The 18,703-nt window shown below is 59.9% G+C and overlaps 1 protein-coding gene across 1 annotated transcript; it reads left to right on the forward strand.

The window, feature by feature from the left end:
• The first annotated feature begins 85 nt into the window (after positions 1 to 85).
• Ecmx (extracellular matrix protein X-linked) lies at positions 86 to 14,431 on the forward strand. The gene is given in 12 exon segments (XM_013141099.1): positions 86 to 179; positions 4,018 to 4,148; positions 6,522 to 6,572; positions 7,914 to 7,998; positions 9,335 to 9,405; positions 9,926 to 10,028; positions 10,730 to 10,894; positions 11,011 to 11,168; positions 11,878 to 12,021; positions 13,639 to 13,936; positions 13,939 to 13,962; positions 14,256 to 14,431. Coding segments are annotated over 12 exon segments (1,500 nt in total).
• Positions 14,432 to 18,703: the final 4,272 nt, after the last annotated feature.

The following is an 18,703-nucleotide window of genomic DNA, read 5'->3' on the forward strand; positions in this document are numbered from 1 at the left end:
CCCCTCAACGGACGCACGGAGGGCGGAACCGGTACACTCCCCACCGTGCCTCCGATTGGACAGCGGCTCGGCCGGCGGCGTGCGCATGCGCCTGGGCGCCCCCCCGCCGTCCGCAGCGGACGCGAGGCGGAAAGCGGCCGGCGCGGTTGGCTTTGCAGTCACTGTTCCTGGCCGCGCTGGTGAGAGGCAACGCTGCTCCAGGAGGGGGCGCTCCTGCCCTGCCCCGCCTCCCGGCGAGGAGCTGTCCCTTTCCCACGATCAGCTGTGCTTGGAGGGAATTTCAGTTGTGTAACTCCGGACCAGCTACCTAATTCTCTGTGCTTCCTTGCCTTCCCCTCGTGGGGCAGGGAGAGCACCTACCTCCCTGGGACAAGGCGACAGTTCCTATGAGATACCTGGGAGGTGCTTGCAGGTGAACAGCACAGCGTAGGACCCTGTCCCCGTTTCCTCCTCCAGCCCAGCCGCGGGTGGCCCTGTGGCTGGGTCCTGCTCGCCCCACAACTCCAACGCCCCCAACCCCAGGGCCCGTTATCAGACAGGGCAGAAAGGAGCGAATGGGAGTCATTCCCTGTCCCTCCTCCCCGCAGTGCCCACCACCTCCTGGAGGCAGGCTACAAACAGCCTGTTTAGTCCAGTTGACAGGAGAGGGCTCTACTGGGTTCTGGGAGGCGGGTATTGGCAGGGGTCTGGGGCGAACAGGAAGGGACCTCGGCTAGGCTTGGGGGGCCCTGACGCAGGCACAGCTAGAGGGGGCAGGGCCCGGTTCCTCATCGAAGGATTTGGAATTTCGGTCTCTTCTGAGATCATGGAGCCAACAAGACTGAGCTGGAGGGAGGCGAGAGGAAGGTCCCTTTCTACTCTTCATGGGGTAGCCACGGCGGGCCCTGCCGGGAGAGGGAGGTTGGAAGGGGCTTTGGGTGGCTGCTGGGGTTTTGTTTTTACTCTTTCTCTTGTTGTTTTTCTTCCTTTCTTTGTAGAAAATTTCATTTCAGTCACAGCTCCAGCTCAGACATTCAAATTCTTGTGGGTTTTTTTGTGGATCTTTCCTAGGACTAGGGAATTTGACGGAAAAAACCACGGCAGTGTGGCTCTTCCCCCCCCCCCCCGCCCCATCTTCTATTCCTGAGGACGGAGAAGAAACCAGCCCCTGTGTGTTCTGGAAGAAAATCCCATTTCTCCACCCAGTTCCAAGGAGCTAGTACACTAAGCACTCTTTCCTCCAACTCAGCAGCTCTGTCTATGGCATGAAGTGGGACCCAGAGGAACTGGCAGGGCCCAGGGGCAAACACTGTCTAGAGAGGTTGTGGGGGCCATGTCCTTGTGTAGAAGAGCTGTTGGCCTGCCCCAGCTTTTAGAGGCAGCTGCTGAAGACCAGCAGCAGGCTGCAGCCTCCCTGCCCGCACACCCCAAGTTCTGGCACCTCCCAGGCATCCTATGCTGGAAAGTCTGGAGGCTGGGGTGGCACTCAGAAGATGATGGGCCTCTCAGGGAGGAGAAACCAAGAGGTCCAGTGGTAGAAGCTTCTGGAAACATAGACTCAAGCTCGACACAAGGAAGCACTTCTCCCAGAAAGCACTGTCTAAATGCCAACTGGCTGCCTCCCCCAAGATGGGGAGGTGTATAAGCCCAGCGAAGTGGGTAGGGGTGTGTGGATAGGGTGAGTCTGCAGGGCAGGAGGGATGCAGCACATCGCTAAGGGGCATTCCTGCCCAGAGACTGTGAAGGAGCCTGGAAGAGCACTGGAGGACTCCTCAACTTGCAGGAGGTGTTGCACAGGGAGACCAGCGCCTTGGACAGAAGCAGGCATCACATGCAGCACAAGCCACTCTCCTGATCGTGGGGGAAACTTGGCTATGAGTCCCACCAGGGCCTTAGCCACGTGTCAGTGCTTGGCAAGTGAGCTGGAAAATGAGAGCAATTGACAGGCACGAGCCCCACAGTGTCAAAGATGGGCTGGTGGGTGGTGGAGGCATCTGAGCCCCCTCCGTCTGAGCGGTGGGCTCAGAAATGCATGGCTGAGCAGTTGCACTCACAGAGTTGGTGCCCTGCCTCACAGCAAGGGGACTGTCGTGGGACCAAAAGGGCATCAGGACAAGAGAAAGTCTTGGAGCGCTCCAGCTTGCCTTATGCAGCAGACCCTAGCCTGCAGTTCCTGGGTAGACAACACTGATAGAGGAAGCCGAAGCCCGAGGGGTCCCTCTCCTGCTGCATCCATTCTGCTCCATGTGCGTGAGCCCCTGGATGGCGGAGGCTGAAGCCCCAGGAGTTCCTGTTCCATCCCACCCTCCTCACCTCAAAAGTTCCCCAGTAGTGACGGAGCAGCAGATGCAGGCTTCTGAAAAAAAGGAAAGTGGAAGAAAGCGTGTTTGTGTGTGTGCATGCGCGTGTGTGTAATATATATATGGGGGGAGATGGAGAGAGATTGAGAGTTTAGGGGGAGAATTCAAGTATGTGGCATCTTAGTCACTTTTGCATTGATGAGACACAATACCGGACACCCACAGTTTAAGGAAGGAGAAGGTTATTTTGGCTCACGTTTCAGTCTATCGTCTGCTGGCTCCAAGGCAGCATGGCGCAGCAGAGGGCCCTGGCCCGGCAGCAAGGAAGCAGAGAGCCCAGGATGCACTAGGAACAGAGGTAAACTCTCCCAGGCCACACCTTGATGGCCGCCTCTTCCTACCAGGCCTTACCTCGGAACAGCAAGTCAGCCCTGGGCCCCATAATACAATCATCTTCCATGGCCCTGCCTGTGACCTAAGCAGGCTGTGGCGAACATCCACATGGGAATCCTGACTGTGGCAGACGCTTATCTTGTCAGTGGTTTAGGGGTGGACATGAGATTGGCCTGGAGTTCAGCCTCTCTTCAAGCCAAGCATAGTAGGGGGTTGCCCCTTCCTCCTCCTCCTCCTCCTCTTCCTCTTCCTGCTCCTCCTCCTCCTCCTGCTCCTTCCGCACTGTCTTCTCCCCACCTCTCTTCCCTCCTCTGCCCCTCCCCCTACCTCTCCTTCTTCCCTCCTACCTGGACCCCGCTGCCCCTGAGCTGGTGGCCAGCCATCCACCCAGGTCTCACAGCCAGCACACGCCTCCTGTGCCAGCCAGAGGCCTACTCACAAAGTCTCCCTCTTCATGCAGCTGGGAAGAGTGGAGAACATGAAAAGGGGGGCAGGTAAACAAAACAAGACAGGAAAGAGCCTCGAGGCTATAGGGACCCCAAACTTTGACATGGGATCTGAGACCCAAGGGTTCCTGGAACAAGAAGCACTCTGACTTTCTCTGTGTGGCTGTCATTTCCCTACCTGAGGCCGAGCATGCACTCCTGGTGTCCCGTGAAGCCAGGGGACTCCACAGCTACCACTGTAGGGCTCGAAGACGTGGGCTCACCATGGATGCGGGCTTGGGGATGCCTGGTGGCCCCCGGTCCCAACTCCAGATGGATAAGGCAACCAGCCTAGGAGCTGACTGAAGCCTGGTGTCCGCCTTTGAGGTCCCTGGTACTCAAGGATGCGGGAAGACTGCCACAGGCCTCTTCCTGTCATTTCAAGTCCCTATGTTGGGGCAAAGGCCACCCCCCCAGGGAAGCCCTAGGCAGGGTCACCCTTGCACCCCATGGGCCTCCCACCTTGGGTCTCCTCCTGCCGTTGGGCCCTACCCTCACTCCTTGCAGCTGAGAGGCATCTAGAACCAAGGGGATGCCACTATCACACCCCACAGGCCACAGGCCACAGGCCCCTGCAAGAGCACACTGTGTAGCTCACCTAGGGCCAGTGAGGTGCCTGGGGCCTAGCCAGCATTGGCGGGTGTGGACAGGGCCTGGTTGTGTGCAATGGCACGTGTCCTGGGTGGGACCTGGCACCAGTATCATGGGGGTGGGAACCGGCATGGAGGCAGGGAGAGACAGCCACTAAAGTCTTCATTTGTCCCCTTGCCTCGGACTCTACCAATGCAGGGTGTGCTGGGCTCTGGGTGTGCTGCGCAGGGCCCCCCACCCCCACCTGAGCGGGCACTCCCTGTCTGCAGCGCAGCAGGCCACGCTGCATGGCGTGGGTGGCGGGGCCGCTCAGCCCCATTCCTCTCGTCCTGGCCGTCAGCGGAGGAAACGGCGGCGGGATCGCCCCTCCGCAGGGAGACGCTCGGGTCTAGACGGCTTGGCAAGGCTGCCGGGCTGAGTCACATGCGTCTGAAGCTGGAGAGGCGGGCGCCAGTTCTGGCATGGGAACATGCCCGCTTGGAGGCTGCCGGACTGGGGAGGGGGTCCAAGCTTGCCCTCGGCCCATCAGCCCCCTCCCCCAGGCAGCCTGAAGCCCAGTGCCTGGCTGGCTCTGTCCGATGCCTGTGGCCCATCCGAAGGAGGTCAAGTGGAGTCCACAGTTTGGGCAGGGACGAGGGGAACTGCAGCCTGGAAGCAGGGTGGGAAAGGGTCCCCGTGCCAACTGACCCTGCCCCTCCACCCAGCCCCGGGGAGCCTCTGCCCGCGTGGCTCCTGCAGGTCACCTGCTCCAGGCACCCCCGAGGACACCCCTGTACCTCGTCCTAGCCCTCCTGTCCCTGCAGAGACTTCCTTCTCCCTCTTTTTACCTCCTGCTCTGCATACTGGGTCTCAGGCACAAAAGCCCCAGGCTGAGTCAGACCCAAATGGGCTGCTGTCCCTGGAACCCCAAAACCATCTGCCAGAAGAGCCCTGTAATTGGGACCAGATCCTCTGAGGTCTCCATGGCACTAGAACAAGATGCATTTCCTCTAGGGAAGGGCTGCTGGCAACAGGACGGGGGCATGGAAAGTTGGGCCATTTTCTTGTCAAATCTCCAAGGGGAGAGAGCCCCCGCCCCTTTGCCGACAGGAGCTTCACTGCACGCACATGTAGGTTGAGCCATCTGTCCACATGGGCACACAGTGGCCCAGCGCCGGGTGACAAACTCCCTTCGATGTGGGAGGTTCGAGGATGGGCCTGCTTCCTCTCCTTGGGGAGTCCCCAGGGTGTTGTCTCAGGCTACTGAAACACTGTCCCACTGTCCCACTAACTGTCCCACTAGGGACTCTGGCAGGAGGGCTGGTGAGTAGTAGGCCTGTAGTGGGTACAAAGCAGTGCTCTGGGTCCTGGGCAGACGACAGGATTCCCTGGCCGTGCCTTGGCCCTAAGCCTACGTACTTTCATGGCACTGCCTTCCAGGCAGTCCAGTAACCACTCTTGCAGCCTGGCTCCTAAGATGATGGGTCACCCTGAGGCTGGCGCACGCTCCCCATGCAGTCCTTACTCCACCCCTCCACCTGGGACAGCCACTGTCATCTCTTGCTTGGACAGCCGCACTACTGCCACACTGGCTCCCTCCCTCTGTCCTCATACCCCCAATAACTCTATGTTCCACCCTACTGCCCAAAGAACCTTTTATAATACAGTGAATTGTACAGCTAAAACTGGGCCAAGTTCTTTCCTGCCTCAGGGCCTTTGCATGGGCTAGCCTTCCTTTTTGAGGGCTCTGCACCAGAGCTCTTTTTGCACGGCAACGGAACTCTTTTTGCATGACCATCTTTTCTATTCATGTCTCTGCCGGGCTCACTTCCTCATGGTCTCCCTCTGATCCTCTGCTAAAGCATCCTTCCCTCTAGCCACCATGACCAGCCCCTTTCTTGCTGATGGAGTCCCTATGTTGTCACTAGCAGGGACCAAGAATCCAGTTCTCCCTTGTTAGGAGGGAACCTCTCAACTGTGCAGCTCAAAGGACCCTCAGAGTCTAGGGAGTGGGCAGCTAAATGCGACCTTGATCATCAAGGGCAGCATCTTCTGGCTGCCCCTCTGAGGATTCTAGAACTTTCTAAGGAGCACCATATTGAGAAGGGAGCCTTGCTCACAGATCACACGGCCAGCCAGTCCATGACAGAGCTCTTTCCAGCAAGCCCCAGGCCTCATCCTGGTTCCTGGAAAATCCCAGCACCCCTCCCATCCTGCACTGCAGACACCGGCTCAGGATCAGTGCTGGCCCGGGGCCCTGCCTGGCTCTCAGAGTCCCGCTCTGGAGCTTTTGAGGAAGGGGAGAAGGCGGACAATGCCGAAATTCGCTGGGAATCCCAGGTTCTGCTGAGCTTCCTATGGGCTGGCTCTTTGATTCCTCCAGGTCCCCGAGATGGCCAGGCACCCTGAGACAGGACAGAGCAGGCAACACGAGCACCACTCGCTCCCAGGTGCCCACCCAGCTCAGCAGCTAGCAGAGCCCCCCAGCCGCCAGAGGGGGCAGCCAGGATGGGGCTGGGTGAACCGGGGAACCAAGAGCCCCCATGCTTGCCCCTTCCTGCCTAGGTGGGCAGAAGCGGGGATCCCTCCCTCCTCTAGGCTGGCTATGCCAAAGAAACCTGGGAGCAGGCTTCCCCCCACCCCCAGCCCAGCTAATGGGAACCAGATGGCAGGATGTTTAGTCAGCGCCGGGGGAGCGGCAAGAACAGGGGAAATGGGTAGGGGGCCAGGATTTCAGAATCCATGGCAGGCAGGGGGAAGGGCAGCGCGCTGACTCCCATCTGGGCACCTCCAGGCCCGCTCCACGCAGTGTCCCAGCCCCTGCTCAGGGGCCCCTGGACAGGAGGTATGAGGCGCCGAGGCTTGGATGAGCTCCACCCATCTCTCCTATGTAAATTGGGGTGGAAGGATTGGGGCTGTCTCTGTGGAGCATCTCAGGTCCCTTGTGCCTAAGGGCTCCCTTCCCCCAGCTCCACACAGCAACAGCAGAAAAACGGAGCTGCGCCATCCCCTGTCACCCGCAGGGTGCACAGTCAGACGGTGGCCTCATCCCTGGCTTCCAAGGCATTTGTTCATTCCCCAGACGGTCTCTGTCTCCGGTCTGTGTGTGGCACTGTCCCAAACTCAGGTCATAAACCAGAGCCGCACACGCAGGGCTCGGAGAGGTGGCTGTGGACCCTGTCTGGGGTGACCGGGGACTCTCCGGGACAGTGCTCCCCACCGTTCCCTGTGCACAGTACCCCTGCTGCTCCCCAGATCCAAGGGATTCAGCAAGACAGTACCTGGTGGGGTTCCCCCCACCTTGACTTGGCCCAGCTCCCCCCCTCAGAGATGGAGAAGGAGCTGGGGAGCCCCACCCTGCCACCCCCTCCCCTCCACCCAAGCCTTGCCCACAATTAACTCATTTTTCAGATCGTGTCCAAACATAAGTCAACACTGGACAGAGCTGTAGGAAAAGCTTCCTCAGCGCTGGCCCCAGGAGCGGTGTGGGGAGCTCAGTGCCCCACGCCAGTCCCACCCCTGCAGCCCACAGCTCTCAGTGCTGGCTTTAGGGCTGGAGCCTCAGGACAACCTGGTCGCTATCCAAGCCAGCTGCCAGAGCAGGGCCTATGGTGCCTTTGAAAAGGCTGTTTTGGGGGCTTGTGAGCCACTTCTTGGCCTGCAAGCCCTGAATCCATCTACAGTCTTCTCCCTCCGGCCCCGCCTCCTGCCACCCCACACCACAGGGGCCCTGTGCCCACTCAGGGTGTGTGGGAGCACAGGGACCTTTGGGCAGTGTCTGCCATCGTCACGTCCAGGGCCTGGACCCTTAGCCAAGCTGGCAGGGGGCACCCGTGAGATGGCCTCACCCAAGCAGTGCCTAGTGCACACACGTTTCAATGACAGGTGACTCCGGATGCCCAGACTGCCCCCATTTTACAAAAGACAGAGCAACGGCCTGGAGGGATGGGAGCTACCCAGCCATAGGCAGAGCCAGCCCCATGCCCAGGCACATCAGTGCCTACCAGTGCCGGGGGCTTGCAAGCCAGGAGTCTGAGTTTGCTGCTTGCCCTGCCCACATGCTCTCTTTCCCCCCAGAGCTGGGAGGCTTCCCACGGGTGCCCGAGGCAGGAGCCCACACAGTTGGCAGGTTCACAGGTTCTGCCCGGGTAGCCTGAGCACCCGACCCTCTCTTGGCGACCTGTAGTGGGCGTTCCGCTCTGTGGTGGGCCTCACAGGCCTGCAGGGCACAGAGACAGAGCCGCATTCATGGGGCCCCTGGGCCTGGGCCAGTGAGGATCAGTGCAGGCCTTGCAAGAGGAGCCGAGCATGGGCCGGCCAAGCATCAGGTGGGAACAGGCCTGGAGGGGACTTGGGGGCAAGGCCTGGGGAGGCGTTTGGTTGGCAGAAGGTGGTCTTTCTAGGGGAGGGCAGCTCCAAGTGCAGCAGGCGGGGCCAGGAGTTTGGGTGCAGGACTGTTGTGTGTCCCAACCCAACGCGGCCACCAGTTTGCCGCGCCCAGTTTTCTGTGTCCTTTGCCGGCCTGCCCACAGGGGCCATGAGAAGTGCACTGCTCCTCATCCTGGCTCTTTGGGTGGGGTGCTGCTCTTGGAGAACCCTGGCAGAGCAAGGGCTGCCCCTGAGAAAGCCAACAGCCCCGCCGACTGCCACTGGCTTGGTTACCTCGCGGCTGCTGCCCAGGCTCTCCAGTGACAGTGAGTAGCTGGCGCCTACGAACACATGCTCCCAGGGTAGGGCAAACAGGAGAAAGCCAGCCCCTGGAGGCTGCCCACCTGAGATGAGCCCACCCAGGAAGGCTGGGAGGACCCAGGGCCCTCGGATTAGAGCCCTGGCTGGATGCAGCATCTGGGAGGCCTTGGTTCGGCAGACCAGGAGAGGGCCTGCAAGAACAGATCGGGCTTGAGTCTGCAGTCAATCTGGCCTCTGCAAAACCTACTAGGACAGGACAAATCCCAGGAGGCTGGGAAAGGTAGGGACTGGGGGTGGCTTCCAGGTCCGGGTTCACAGGCCGCTGGATGAGCACTACAGGTGTGGCCTTTGTCTCATAGGCTGGTGCTGTGTTTGGTGGCTCCAGCCGAGGCCTAGGGGCCCAGTAGGTGGTGGCAGTTGGGTGGGTTCAGGCCACCGATGCTAGCTCCAGAAACAGGGGAGGCCTCTAAGGTTATCACCCCTCCTTTGATGTCACTGACAGCCTCTCGAGGTGACTTCCAGCCTTGTGGATATCCCAACAACTCGGCCATTCAGCAGATAGGGGTGGCCACCTCCAAAAGCAAATGGTGCCAGGCAGCAGTGCCCCTCCATTGCCCAGCAACTGTCAGCAGGAGGCACATTCGAGGCCCCCGCTCACCACAGGGGTTGGGAGATGTTGGAGCAATGCCCTGCTCCCATGTTCAGGGGCCCTCGGGAGATCACAGGGAAGTAGGACCCAAGGTCCCCTGAGCCGGCAAGGTCAGCCCGTACCTGGTCCCAACGGACTTCAATACCACCCAGCAGCAGAAAAGAGCTGCCTCTCTTTTGAGGTAGGCAAGGTGACTTGGGGAAAGAAGACCAGGTCCTTTGCCAAACAGGGGTCCTGGACATCTTGGTCCACACTGGCTCCCTCTGCAGGTCAGGTACAACCCATCGCCAGCACCAGCAGCCTGGACAGGCCAGATGACTGGCATCTGGACTGGCTGCAGGTACAGCCTACCTCCAAGAAGAGACCCACCAGAACGCCTGGCCGGCCCTCCACTCCCTGCCGGAGCGCCCTGTCAAGCCAGGGCCGGCTCTGAGGAAGGAGTCACCCGCACAGGGGCTGGGCACAGAGGGGGAGACCTAAGGAAGGGGCCTCAAGCCCAGAAGGCTCCCCAAAGGTAAGGACTGGCCAGGACAGGCACAGTGTCATCAGTCACTCAGGTTCTACACCATTCTCAGTGCACACAAGCTGAGGGCCCTCATATGTGGGGCAAGAGGGTTCCCCACAAAGTCATGTCTTTCCTAGCTTGCCCCTGCCCCTCAGAAGTCATTTTTTGCTTGTGACCAGGCCAGGGCCACCTCTCTCTTCCTCCAGGGACCTCCTACCAATCCAGGCTAGGGGCCAAGCACCAGCAGAAGGAGCGCAGCAGAGGCTGTGGGCGGGAATGGCTGGGAAGCAGGTGGGGGCATGGGCCTGGGCTTGCAGGCCTGGGCACCGCAGAGCAGGCCATGCCCTCCCTGCAGGCCTCGTGCCTCCTGGGCCAGGCAGCTGTCGCCTGTGGCAATGTCAAGATGAAGCATGTCCCTGCCCTGACTGACCCTGGTCTGACCACACTCTCCCTGCCAGGTGGGTGGCCCCTGTCTTCCAGCACCCAGTCGCTAGCAGGGGTGAGAAAGGTGCATGGCTGGACGGCCACTGAGGCTGCCCACCTCACCGAGCATGGCCCACCTGCTGGGACCCAGGCTGGTGGTGAGGAGATGCCCTGATCCAACATGCTCAAGAGAGCTGGCCTCAAGGCAGTGAGAGGTCCAGAAAGGCAGAGGGCGGGAGGAAGGGAGCACGGAATGTGGCTGCCCGTGCGTGCACAGAGAACGAAATCACCACAATCTCGGCACACATTTTCCTAGGGCTGCCCAACCTGGAATGACTGGATCTGAGCAAGAACAAACTGGACAGCCGGGGCCTGCACCCTCATGCCTTCAAGGTACACTGTGGCCTCTCTGCCTTCTCTCCCGAGGCTGGGCTTCAAGGGGTTGAAAGTCCTGGATGACCCAGGGTGTCCACTGGACAGCAGGGTGGAGTTGCTGGGGGCCAGGCCTGGGGGTGGGGGGTGCTGTGCACAGCACCCAGTGCAGAGAGCTTCTGTGATTTAGGGTTCATGATCTGTGGCTGGGACTTGGGGAATAGCACAGACTCCTGGGTGCCATGCAGGAGCAAAGGACAACCCCCAGATAGGCCTAGTTCCAATGGGAATTAGCAAGCCACAAATGCAACCAAGTCGGGTGTCTCTTGGCTATGCCCAGGAAGGCCTGGTCCCTGACCAGCAGCACCCAGACCCCAGCCACTCTTCTGCCCATATAATCTGACCAGGCTGAAACATCGGAACCTGGATGGGATCTCACTGACCACGGTGCCAGCCTTGCCTGCCTCGCTGCAGGAGCTCAAACTCAGCGACAACCTCCTGCAGAGCCTACAGCAAAGCAGTTTCCAGGGTGCACGATGTAGGTTGGCCCTGAGGCTGGGGGCTGGGCAGCTAGGGAGGTGGACATGGGGTACAGACCAGGAAGTGCCATGGGTGGCTCACCAGGCCCCACCACCCATGCCGCAGGGCTCAGTCAACTGTTGACGCTGGAGGTGGAAGGGAACCAGCTGCATGATGGGAATGTCTCCCCCCTGGCCTTCCAGCCTTTCCAAAGGCTGCTTTACCTGAGGCTCAACCGTAACCAACTGCGGGCCATCCCTTCTGGCTTGCCAGCCTCCCTGCAGGTGAGCCGAGAGGCCCCAGGATGGGGAGATCTCTCAGTTATTGTTCTCATTGCCGAGGCATAATACCCAACAACCGAAGTTAAAGAAGGAAAGTTTATTTATCTCAAAGTTTGTAGAGGTTTCAGACCACAGTTGGCTGACTCCAAGGCAGGGTGGCATGGCAGAGCCATGGGAAGGAAAAATCACAAAGGAAAAATAACTCATGGCAAACCAGGGCAGACAGAAGTCAGCAAAAGCAAGCAAGCCACCAGCAACAAGAAGACACTTTCTGTCCCTGATTTCTTATCCAGGCAGCACTCACACCCTTAACCCTAGCGCCCTTAATCCTAGCATTGCACCATGAATCAATCCCAGCAACATATACCCTAGACTCAGCCACCTGCGAAAAAGCCCCACCTATGAGCACATGAGGCTTTGGGGGGACATCTAGACAGTGCCATAACAGGAAATGGTGTCATTACAGTCAAATGAGCAGTGCACAGAGCAGCCAGCTGGGGAGTTTTTCCAGTGTAGCTCACAAGGCTGAAAGCCAGCAGGCCTCTCCTCAGCTGGAGGCACCCTTCTGAAGCCACATAGGCCCCTGTGAAGGCCACTCCCGTTGGTGGTGTTCTCTGGTGTGTCCCTTGAGAGCATCTGAGGCAGCAGGGGCCAGATAGCCACAGCCTGACCAGGCTGCCAGGCCCTCACGCTGGCCCCTGCCCCACTGTAGGAGCTGTACCTGGGCACCAACCTCATTGAGGAGGTGACTGAGCACACACTGAGTGGCTGCTACCACCTCAGTGTGCTGGTTCTCAGCAACAACTGGCTCCAGGAGGACTGTCTGGCACCCCGGGCTTGGATCGACCTGCCATGAGTGCCCTGGCATGGGACACCACCCTAACGGGCACATGGAGGCCAAGGAGATGGTATGCAGCTGTGAGCTCCTGAGAGGACCTGTCTGCTTGGGCCTAGTCTCACAGGGGCCCCAGTCCCTTCCTGCCCCTCCACACTGTGCCGACTCCCGAGGTCTTCTTCCCTATGTCCCTCCCACCCAGGAAGCCATGTGCTGTGGAGAGGGACACAGAGGGAGGAGGCAGGGCAAAGGTACGGATTCTGTTCCAGTTTGGGAGCCAGAAATCTGGAATCTCAGTGTTGAAGGGGCCATGCTCCCTCGCTCTTCAGCTTCTGGTAGCCCCCAAATTTTCATTCACTCTCATCTCTGCCTCTGTCACCACACAGCCTCTGCCCTGTTCATGTCTCTCGGGCTCCTCTGGCTCCTAAAAGGACACTTGTTATTGGTTTTAGGGCCCACCCAGGTAACCCAGAATGAGCTCATATCCGCATCCAACCTTCGCTACATCTGCAAAGGTCATTTTGTCAAATAAGGTCACATTCCCAGGGCCTATGCAGACATATCTTTGAGCAGCCACCATTAACCCCACTCCAAGAAGAGTCCAGGATGACTCCCTGGATCTGGACAGTTGAGTGGGGGTGCTGCCACAGTGGCCAGAGTCCTGGAAGAAGTGGGGAGTGGGGAGAGGACTAGTGAAATCCAGAGACCACCCAAACAGGGTGGGCATGGAGTGGGGATCGGGGCAGGCTGGAAGCAGGGGTCGTAGATAGCCTCATCCGGCTTCCTGGGACAGGAGCCTCCCACCCATATTCCAGGAAAAGTTGAGCGGGACACTTGGGTCTGATTGCTCCTTTTTCCTCTCCCCCTCTTGCCAAGGGGGCAAAGGAGAGCTGATGGCAGCTGGGAGGGCTGCCCACTGCTGTGGGGCCTGGCTGTCAGTCAAGCCCTGTCCTGTGCTGCCGAAGACTTTCCTCTGCCCAAAGGGTTGGGGGATGTCACTGTCACTGAAAGGAGTCATTTTCCTGGCTCTGACCCATTCTGTCCTTGGAGACCTGCAGGGACTGGGGCTTTCTTGCTGCTGGGGTCAGGGCTTCAGCGATCTACATGGAATGACCAGGGGCTCACAGTGGCCCCACAGAAGGTGGCAACTTAAGTCACCATCAACCTCCAGGTATCCCCGTGCACTATGTGACACCCAGGGATACGGGATCCCCCTGGGAACTGCATGTGTCCCTCCCTGCCCTGTAACTCATGGCGGATTGGAGACTAACTAGCTAAGCAGGGAGAGGACAAGAGGAGAGCGGAAGGGACACAGGAGAGGGCTCACACAGGACGGACTTTATGCATATGTCTGACAGGTGTCAAGCTCAAGGGCACAGGAAATCCTGGGACAGGGTTCTCTTCCCCAACTCCACCCCAGGGCTGGCAGTACCAGCTCTGCAGGGTGCAAGGAAGGCCCAGGCCAGATCCCTCCTTCCCAGGCTGCAGGGCACAGAGCGGGCCACAGAAGCTGTGAAGGGTCTGGCCTGACTTGGGAGCCATGGCAGCTGCTGTCAGGGGTGTGGCCCTGGGTGCCCAGATTCAGGGTGTGGGCCCTAGAGCACTCCCTTGGCACCTGTGTCCACACCCCACAGGAAGCTGGAGACCCTCGACCTGTCCCACAATCAACTGGCCCACGTGCCCTCCTCCCTGCCTCGGGGCCTGCAGCAGCTGGTGCTGCACCACAACCTCATCCAGCGTGTCCCCGGCTAAGTGCTCACGCACATGAAGCCCAGCCTGGAGCTCCTGCACCCATCCCACAACAAGCTCCGCGCCAATGGCATCCATGCCTCGTCCTTCCGGGGCCCACACACCTCCCTGGCCGAGCTGCTGCTGGACCACAACCAACTGCAGGCCATCCCACGTGGCCTCCTGGGCCTCAAGGACCTGCAGGTGCTACACTGAACCACAACAGGATCAGATAGGGCCCCACCTTCCCAGAGGCCTTGAGGAGGCAGCCTCGGGAGTGGGGCGATGGTCCGCCCACTCCCCAGTCTGTTTGCGTCCCTGTGTCCCTGTCCGTGGCTGTGCTGGGAGCTTCTGTTCGCTATCTTACCGCTTTGCTCACCCTGGGAGCGCTGTCTTTCTCTCTCTCTGTCTCTCTGTCAGTCTCCGTCTCTGTCTCTGTCGTCTCTGTCTCTCTCTTTGTGGGGTGCTTGCCCCTGCTTGTTGGGCACTTCTCTCCCCTGCTCTGCCTTGTAACCCCCATCACAGACACGTGCCTTTGAATTCCATGTGTGACACGTGTGAGGCCTAGGACTCCAACCTCATGTCCACACACCTGGAGAACAACCTCATGGACCGGTGCCACATCCCGCCTGCAGCCTTCTCCTGCATCTGAGCCTGCCACAGCATGGTCCTCCAGCCCCAGCAAGGGGAGGAGGGCTTGTAGCCCCTGCCCACAAGTGGAGGGGCACTTGGTCTCTCCACTTCAGGAGAAGGATTTAGCAGCCCCTGTTGTATGGAAGTGTCCGCCTCGTTCAGACCAATGGAGGCCCCTTTTGAGCTAGCAGAGGGCAGGGGCAGGGGCAGGGGCAGGGGAGCACTGGTTTGTATTTAACAGAATAAATGCATCTCATTTGAGTTGTGCTGCTTCCCTCCTTCCCAGGTGTACACGGCAGGCCTCGGCTCTTCGTTGTCCTGTGGTCGAAGGCCACATTCTAGATGCTCCTTGATCAGTAAGCCCCTTGAAGCTGGCATCCGTTGCTCCTGGCACCATCTGTATCCAAGGCCTCACACCAAGAAGTGTCCAATCCAGGGCTGGAGAGCACAGATGGGCTCACCTGTCAGTGCAGGCTGGCACCTGCCCTCCATCTTAGAGCCACCAGAAGATGGGGACTGCTGTGCACCTTTGAGGGAACACCTTTGTCTCTTCCTCTTCCATCCTTCCATGCACACCCACCACCACTCCATCCCACCAGCAGCTCACAGACGGGAGACTAAGGTATGAGGAGGTTGGGTGGCTTGCCCAGGGACAAAGGGCTCACCTGCTGGGGATCAGGTTAAAGAAATGTTGCTAGCCAGGTGTAGTGGCACATGCCAGCAGTCTAGGAGGCAGAGACAGGAGGATCCTAAGTTTCAGGCTGACCTGCACCACTTAGTGAGACCCTGTCTCAAAAACATAAAAGAGGCCCAGTGATGTAACTCAGTGCAAAGGCCCTGCATTCAATCTCCACTACTGAAAACAAAACCAAACCAGTTATTGGGGACTGAGCCCTTGATGTGTGCAGACCTAGGCCTGGCCCTGGAGTTCCAGCCTGGTGACCAGGCAGTGACTGCCCCCTGACCGGAGTTGCTGACTGACCCCTAAGCAAGGTCAGCCAGGCAGGACATGGGTGGAGAGGAACCAGCGCCCGCCTTTGCGGGTATGTGAGGAGGAAGGGTATGAAGATGCCCCTTGCAGAGACCTCAGTACCACAGCTCTGGCTGGGCTGAACTGGGAACTGTGTTCTGCCTTGGTCCCACAACCCATCCCCCTCCCCTGCTCCTCAGCTAAGAAAGGGCCAGACTAGGGGCGGGGGTAGGAGGCCTGGGAAGCTGGTGGAGTGTTTGCTTTGGACTCATCCCTGCATTCCTTCTCTTCTGGGGCCTGGCCCACATATATGGCACTTCCTATTGGGCTGGGTCATAGGTCAGCAGCCCTGTTTTCCCAGTGCTCCCCGCCTCCCCTCACCCCCCCAACCCAGCTTGACCACTTCAGCCCCTCCGGCAATAGCCTCCTGCCCCCTCCAGTCCCTGCCCTCTTGGGCTCCTCAGAGTTCAGCGCGCCCCAGACATGACAGGAGAAAAGAAGGGTCCCTAGGGGGAGAGGTGGGCAGGAGGACCACCCTGCCCTGCCCAGTTGGGCTAGCTCAGGATAGCAGAGCCTTGGGCAGGAGTTGCCCTTCTGTGACTTGCCTTCCTTGAGGCCAGGGATTTGAATTGGGGTGATTTACAGGGGGATCTTGGGGTCATTACCTGGTCAAAGGAGAAGGGCTACAGTCACATCAGTGCACCCTAGAGCAGGGACAAGGGGCCAGCCTGCATATCCCCAGGTCATCACTAGCAAAGGGGTGTCACTGAAGCGAAGATGCCCCCTTAATGTAAGGTGACTGCCAAAGAGATCCAGGAACTCAGGACAGGGAGTGGGGCCCAGCAGCCAGAAGCTGGGGGCTGCGGACCTGTGACAATGTGGAAGGGAGGGTCGGCAGCCAGGCACCCTGGCCTACAGGCACTACAAGGTCATCCCCAGGTGGATCCCAGCAGGAGATTAAATGTGATTTCTGCCTTCCTGGTGGCCACAAGCCCCTCGGGGCCACATGAAGCAGGTGGTCACTGCGTTCCTCCGTCTGAGGATGCCCAGGAAATAACCCCAAAGGGTTGGGCCTCTGAGCAGCCAGGGTGGGGATGAGGGGCCTGGAGCCAAGATGGGGTGCTGAGGTGATGGGGTGAGACTAAAGGTTGGAACAGTGGGGACCAGTGCAGAAAGCTAACAGATTCAACAGGGGAGAAAGGGACAGGGAGCCTTATACTCCTTCAAACTGGGCCTGTGTCTCCTGCCGGGGACCTCAAAAGGACCTTGGACCCCTGCTCCGAGCCCCATGCCCATCAGCCTTCCTGCCTGGCCTTTCCCACATCCGGTTCCGGGGCTCCCCCAGCTTCCAACAGCAGGTCCCCACCACTGCTCTCATAGCCGCTGCCACCAAGGTGGCACATGGGGACGACCTGGGAGACGCTGGGCTGTGCCAGGTACCCAGACCACAGGCTGAGGACAGGGCACTGTGCAGCACTCCTGGTCCAAGGGAGGGGCCAAGATTCCGGGTACCCCAGGCCCCTCTCTGGCTCCCAGGCTCTGAGGACTCAGCCTCTGCCCCAGCTGTGCTAGCCACACCCACTCCAGGCCTCTAAAGATAGCTGGACACAGGCTAGGCCCCCAGGAGTCCCTCTCAAGCCCTGAAATTATAGCCCTGCTGGCCTGAGGGGAGAGATGCTGTGTGATTATGTCCTGGGGGAAGGTCAAAAAAACCTCCCTCCCGAAGCCTGCCAGCTTTCGCCAGCCACGCATGGGCTACTGGTGCTGGGACGCTTCCATGCAGTGGAGGCTTGGCTCACCAGCACCTCCTTGGCCACCTGTTAGGCATGTTGGGCCCTCCCCCTGCACCCAGAGAGTCCCTGGGAGTGTCCCAGCCACTAGAGTGGTGGCAGGCTGCCCTCTGGAGTTTGTGGGTCTGGAGCTCACCTGCCCTGCTCAGCCACCAATGGTGGGGGCAGAAGATGAGGATGCAGGCAGTGGGCGGGGCAGGAGTTCCAGCCAAGCAAGAGGAACCTTAGGGGCACTCAGAAGTGTCCCTGGCTGAGCGTTTGTCCTGGAGGCTGAGGTTTGCAGATGACCCCAAGGGAAAGATGCCTTGCCCAGCACAGCCCCTCCTCCGGACCCTGCCTGCCCGTGGGTCACCCTGGTTTCACCTGGTCCTGGCTCTGCTTCCTCAGGCAGGCTGGGCTCTGTGGGAGCAGGGTGTCCGCCTGCCCATCTCGGCCCTGTGACCCCTTCCTGTTTCTGGGCCTCCCCTCTGGCTCCGTGGCTCCCACGCTGTCGAAACCCAAGGGAAGCAGTCATACCAGGGCTGAATAAACAGCCACTCACCAGGGAAACGGGGGCTAGGAACAGGACAAAGAGAGGACAGGAGGCTGGCAGAGGACCCACGGCCCAGGCCTGAGTGGTCTTTCTTTCCAGGCCCCCAAAATTCACAGGACAAGCAGCTGCCACCTCCCAGGTTCCCCAGCCCTACCTTCCCAAAAGCCAGCACTGAGTACTCAAAGGGACCAGGGGCTTCCCAGATTGTCCTACATGTGCCCCACTTCTCTCCTGGGCCTCTCCCCTCTTTGAAGCTAGGGTACAAACAGCTGCAAGCCAGCTGTGGGGAACACGCTCCAGCCTGCGCCAGGTCCTTCTCCACACAGAAGCCAACAGGGTGGCAGCTGGCTGAGCTCCTCTGTGCCCAGCCCCTTCCTCTTGGGCCCTCCCTCCACCCCTGTTTCGGCCCCAGGCCCCTCTTCATGCATGCCCCTGCCCCCCAACACCTGCTCTGGGCTCAGCCTAGCCTGAGGCCTAGGCAGGACAGGTGCCCACGGCTGGACAGCTTTCCCCAGAAGCCCAAGCCAGCTACTCAGGTCTGCCAGCGCAGGTCTGAGGAGGACCCCTGCCCCTGCGCAGGCTGAGTCCTTGGTGCCACCATGCAGTAGAAGGGGCTTCCCAGGCAGAGACCTGGGCAAGGTGGGGCAGGCCAGTCATGGCAGAGTGTCCAAGCCAGGACTTCGGGGCCTGTCGGGGTGTCTCCGAGTCGCACGTGGGCTGGCCGTGCTGAAGAAGGCTGGGCTCTGCCCCCTCCTCCACCACCCCTTGAAGACAGCTGTGCCTTGCCTCCTCCTCGGCAGCCTGGGGGCCTCAGGAAATGCCTGCTCTTCCTTCCTGCCTCCCTCACCCTGCCTGCCCCCCACCCCGCCTCCTCCCAGCCCTGAGAGGCCAGAGGGCAAGAGCGCCAGTAGCTGCCACAGAAATGGGACACACTGTTCCCTGGGTCCCTTCAGCAGGGAACCTGGTCGTTCCTATACTGCAAAAAGAGTTGAGGACCAGGGTGGTGGAAGGAATGGGGCAGGTGGGGTGAGGGGCCGAGGTGCTGCCAGG

Source organism: Cavia porcellus, unplaced genomic scaffold, assembly GCF_034190915.1.
Source record: "Cavia porcellus strain 051 isolate PalLab524CR breed Dunkin Hartley unplaced genomic scaffold, mCavPor4.1 scaffold_3, whole genome shotgun sequence".
Classification (NCBI taxonomy): domain Eukaryota; kingdom Metazoa; phylum Chordata; class Mammalia; order Rodentia; family Caviidae; genus Cavia; species Cavia porcellus.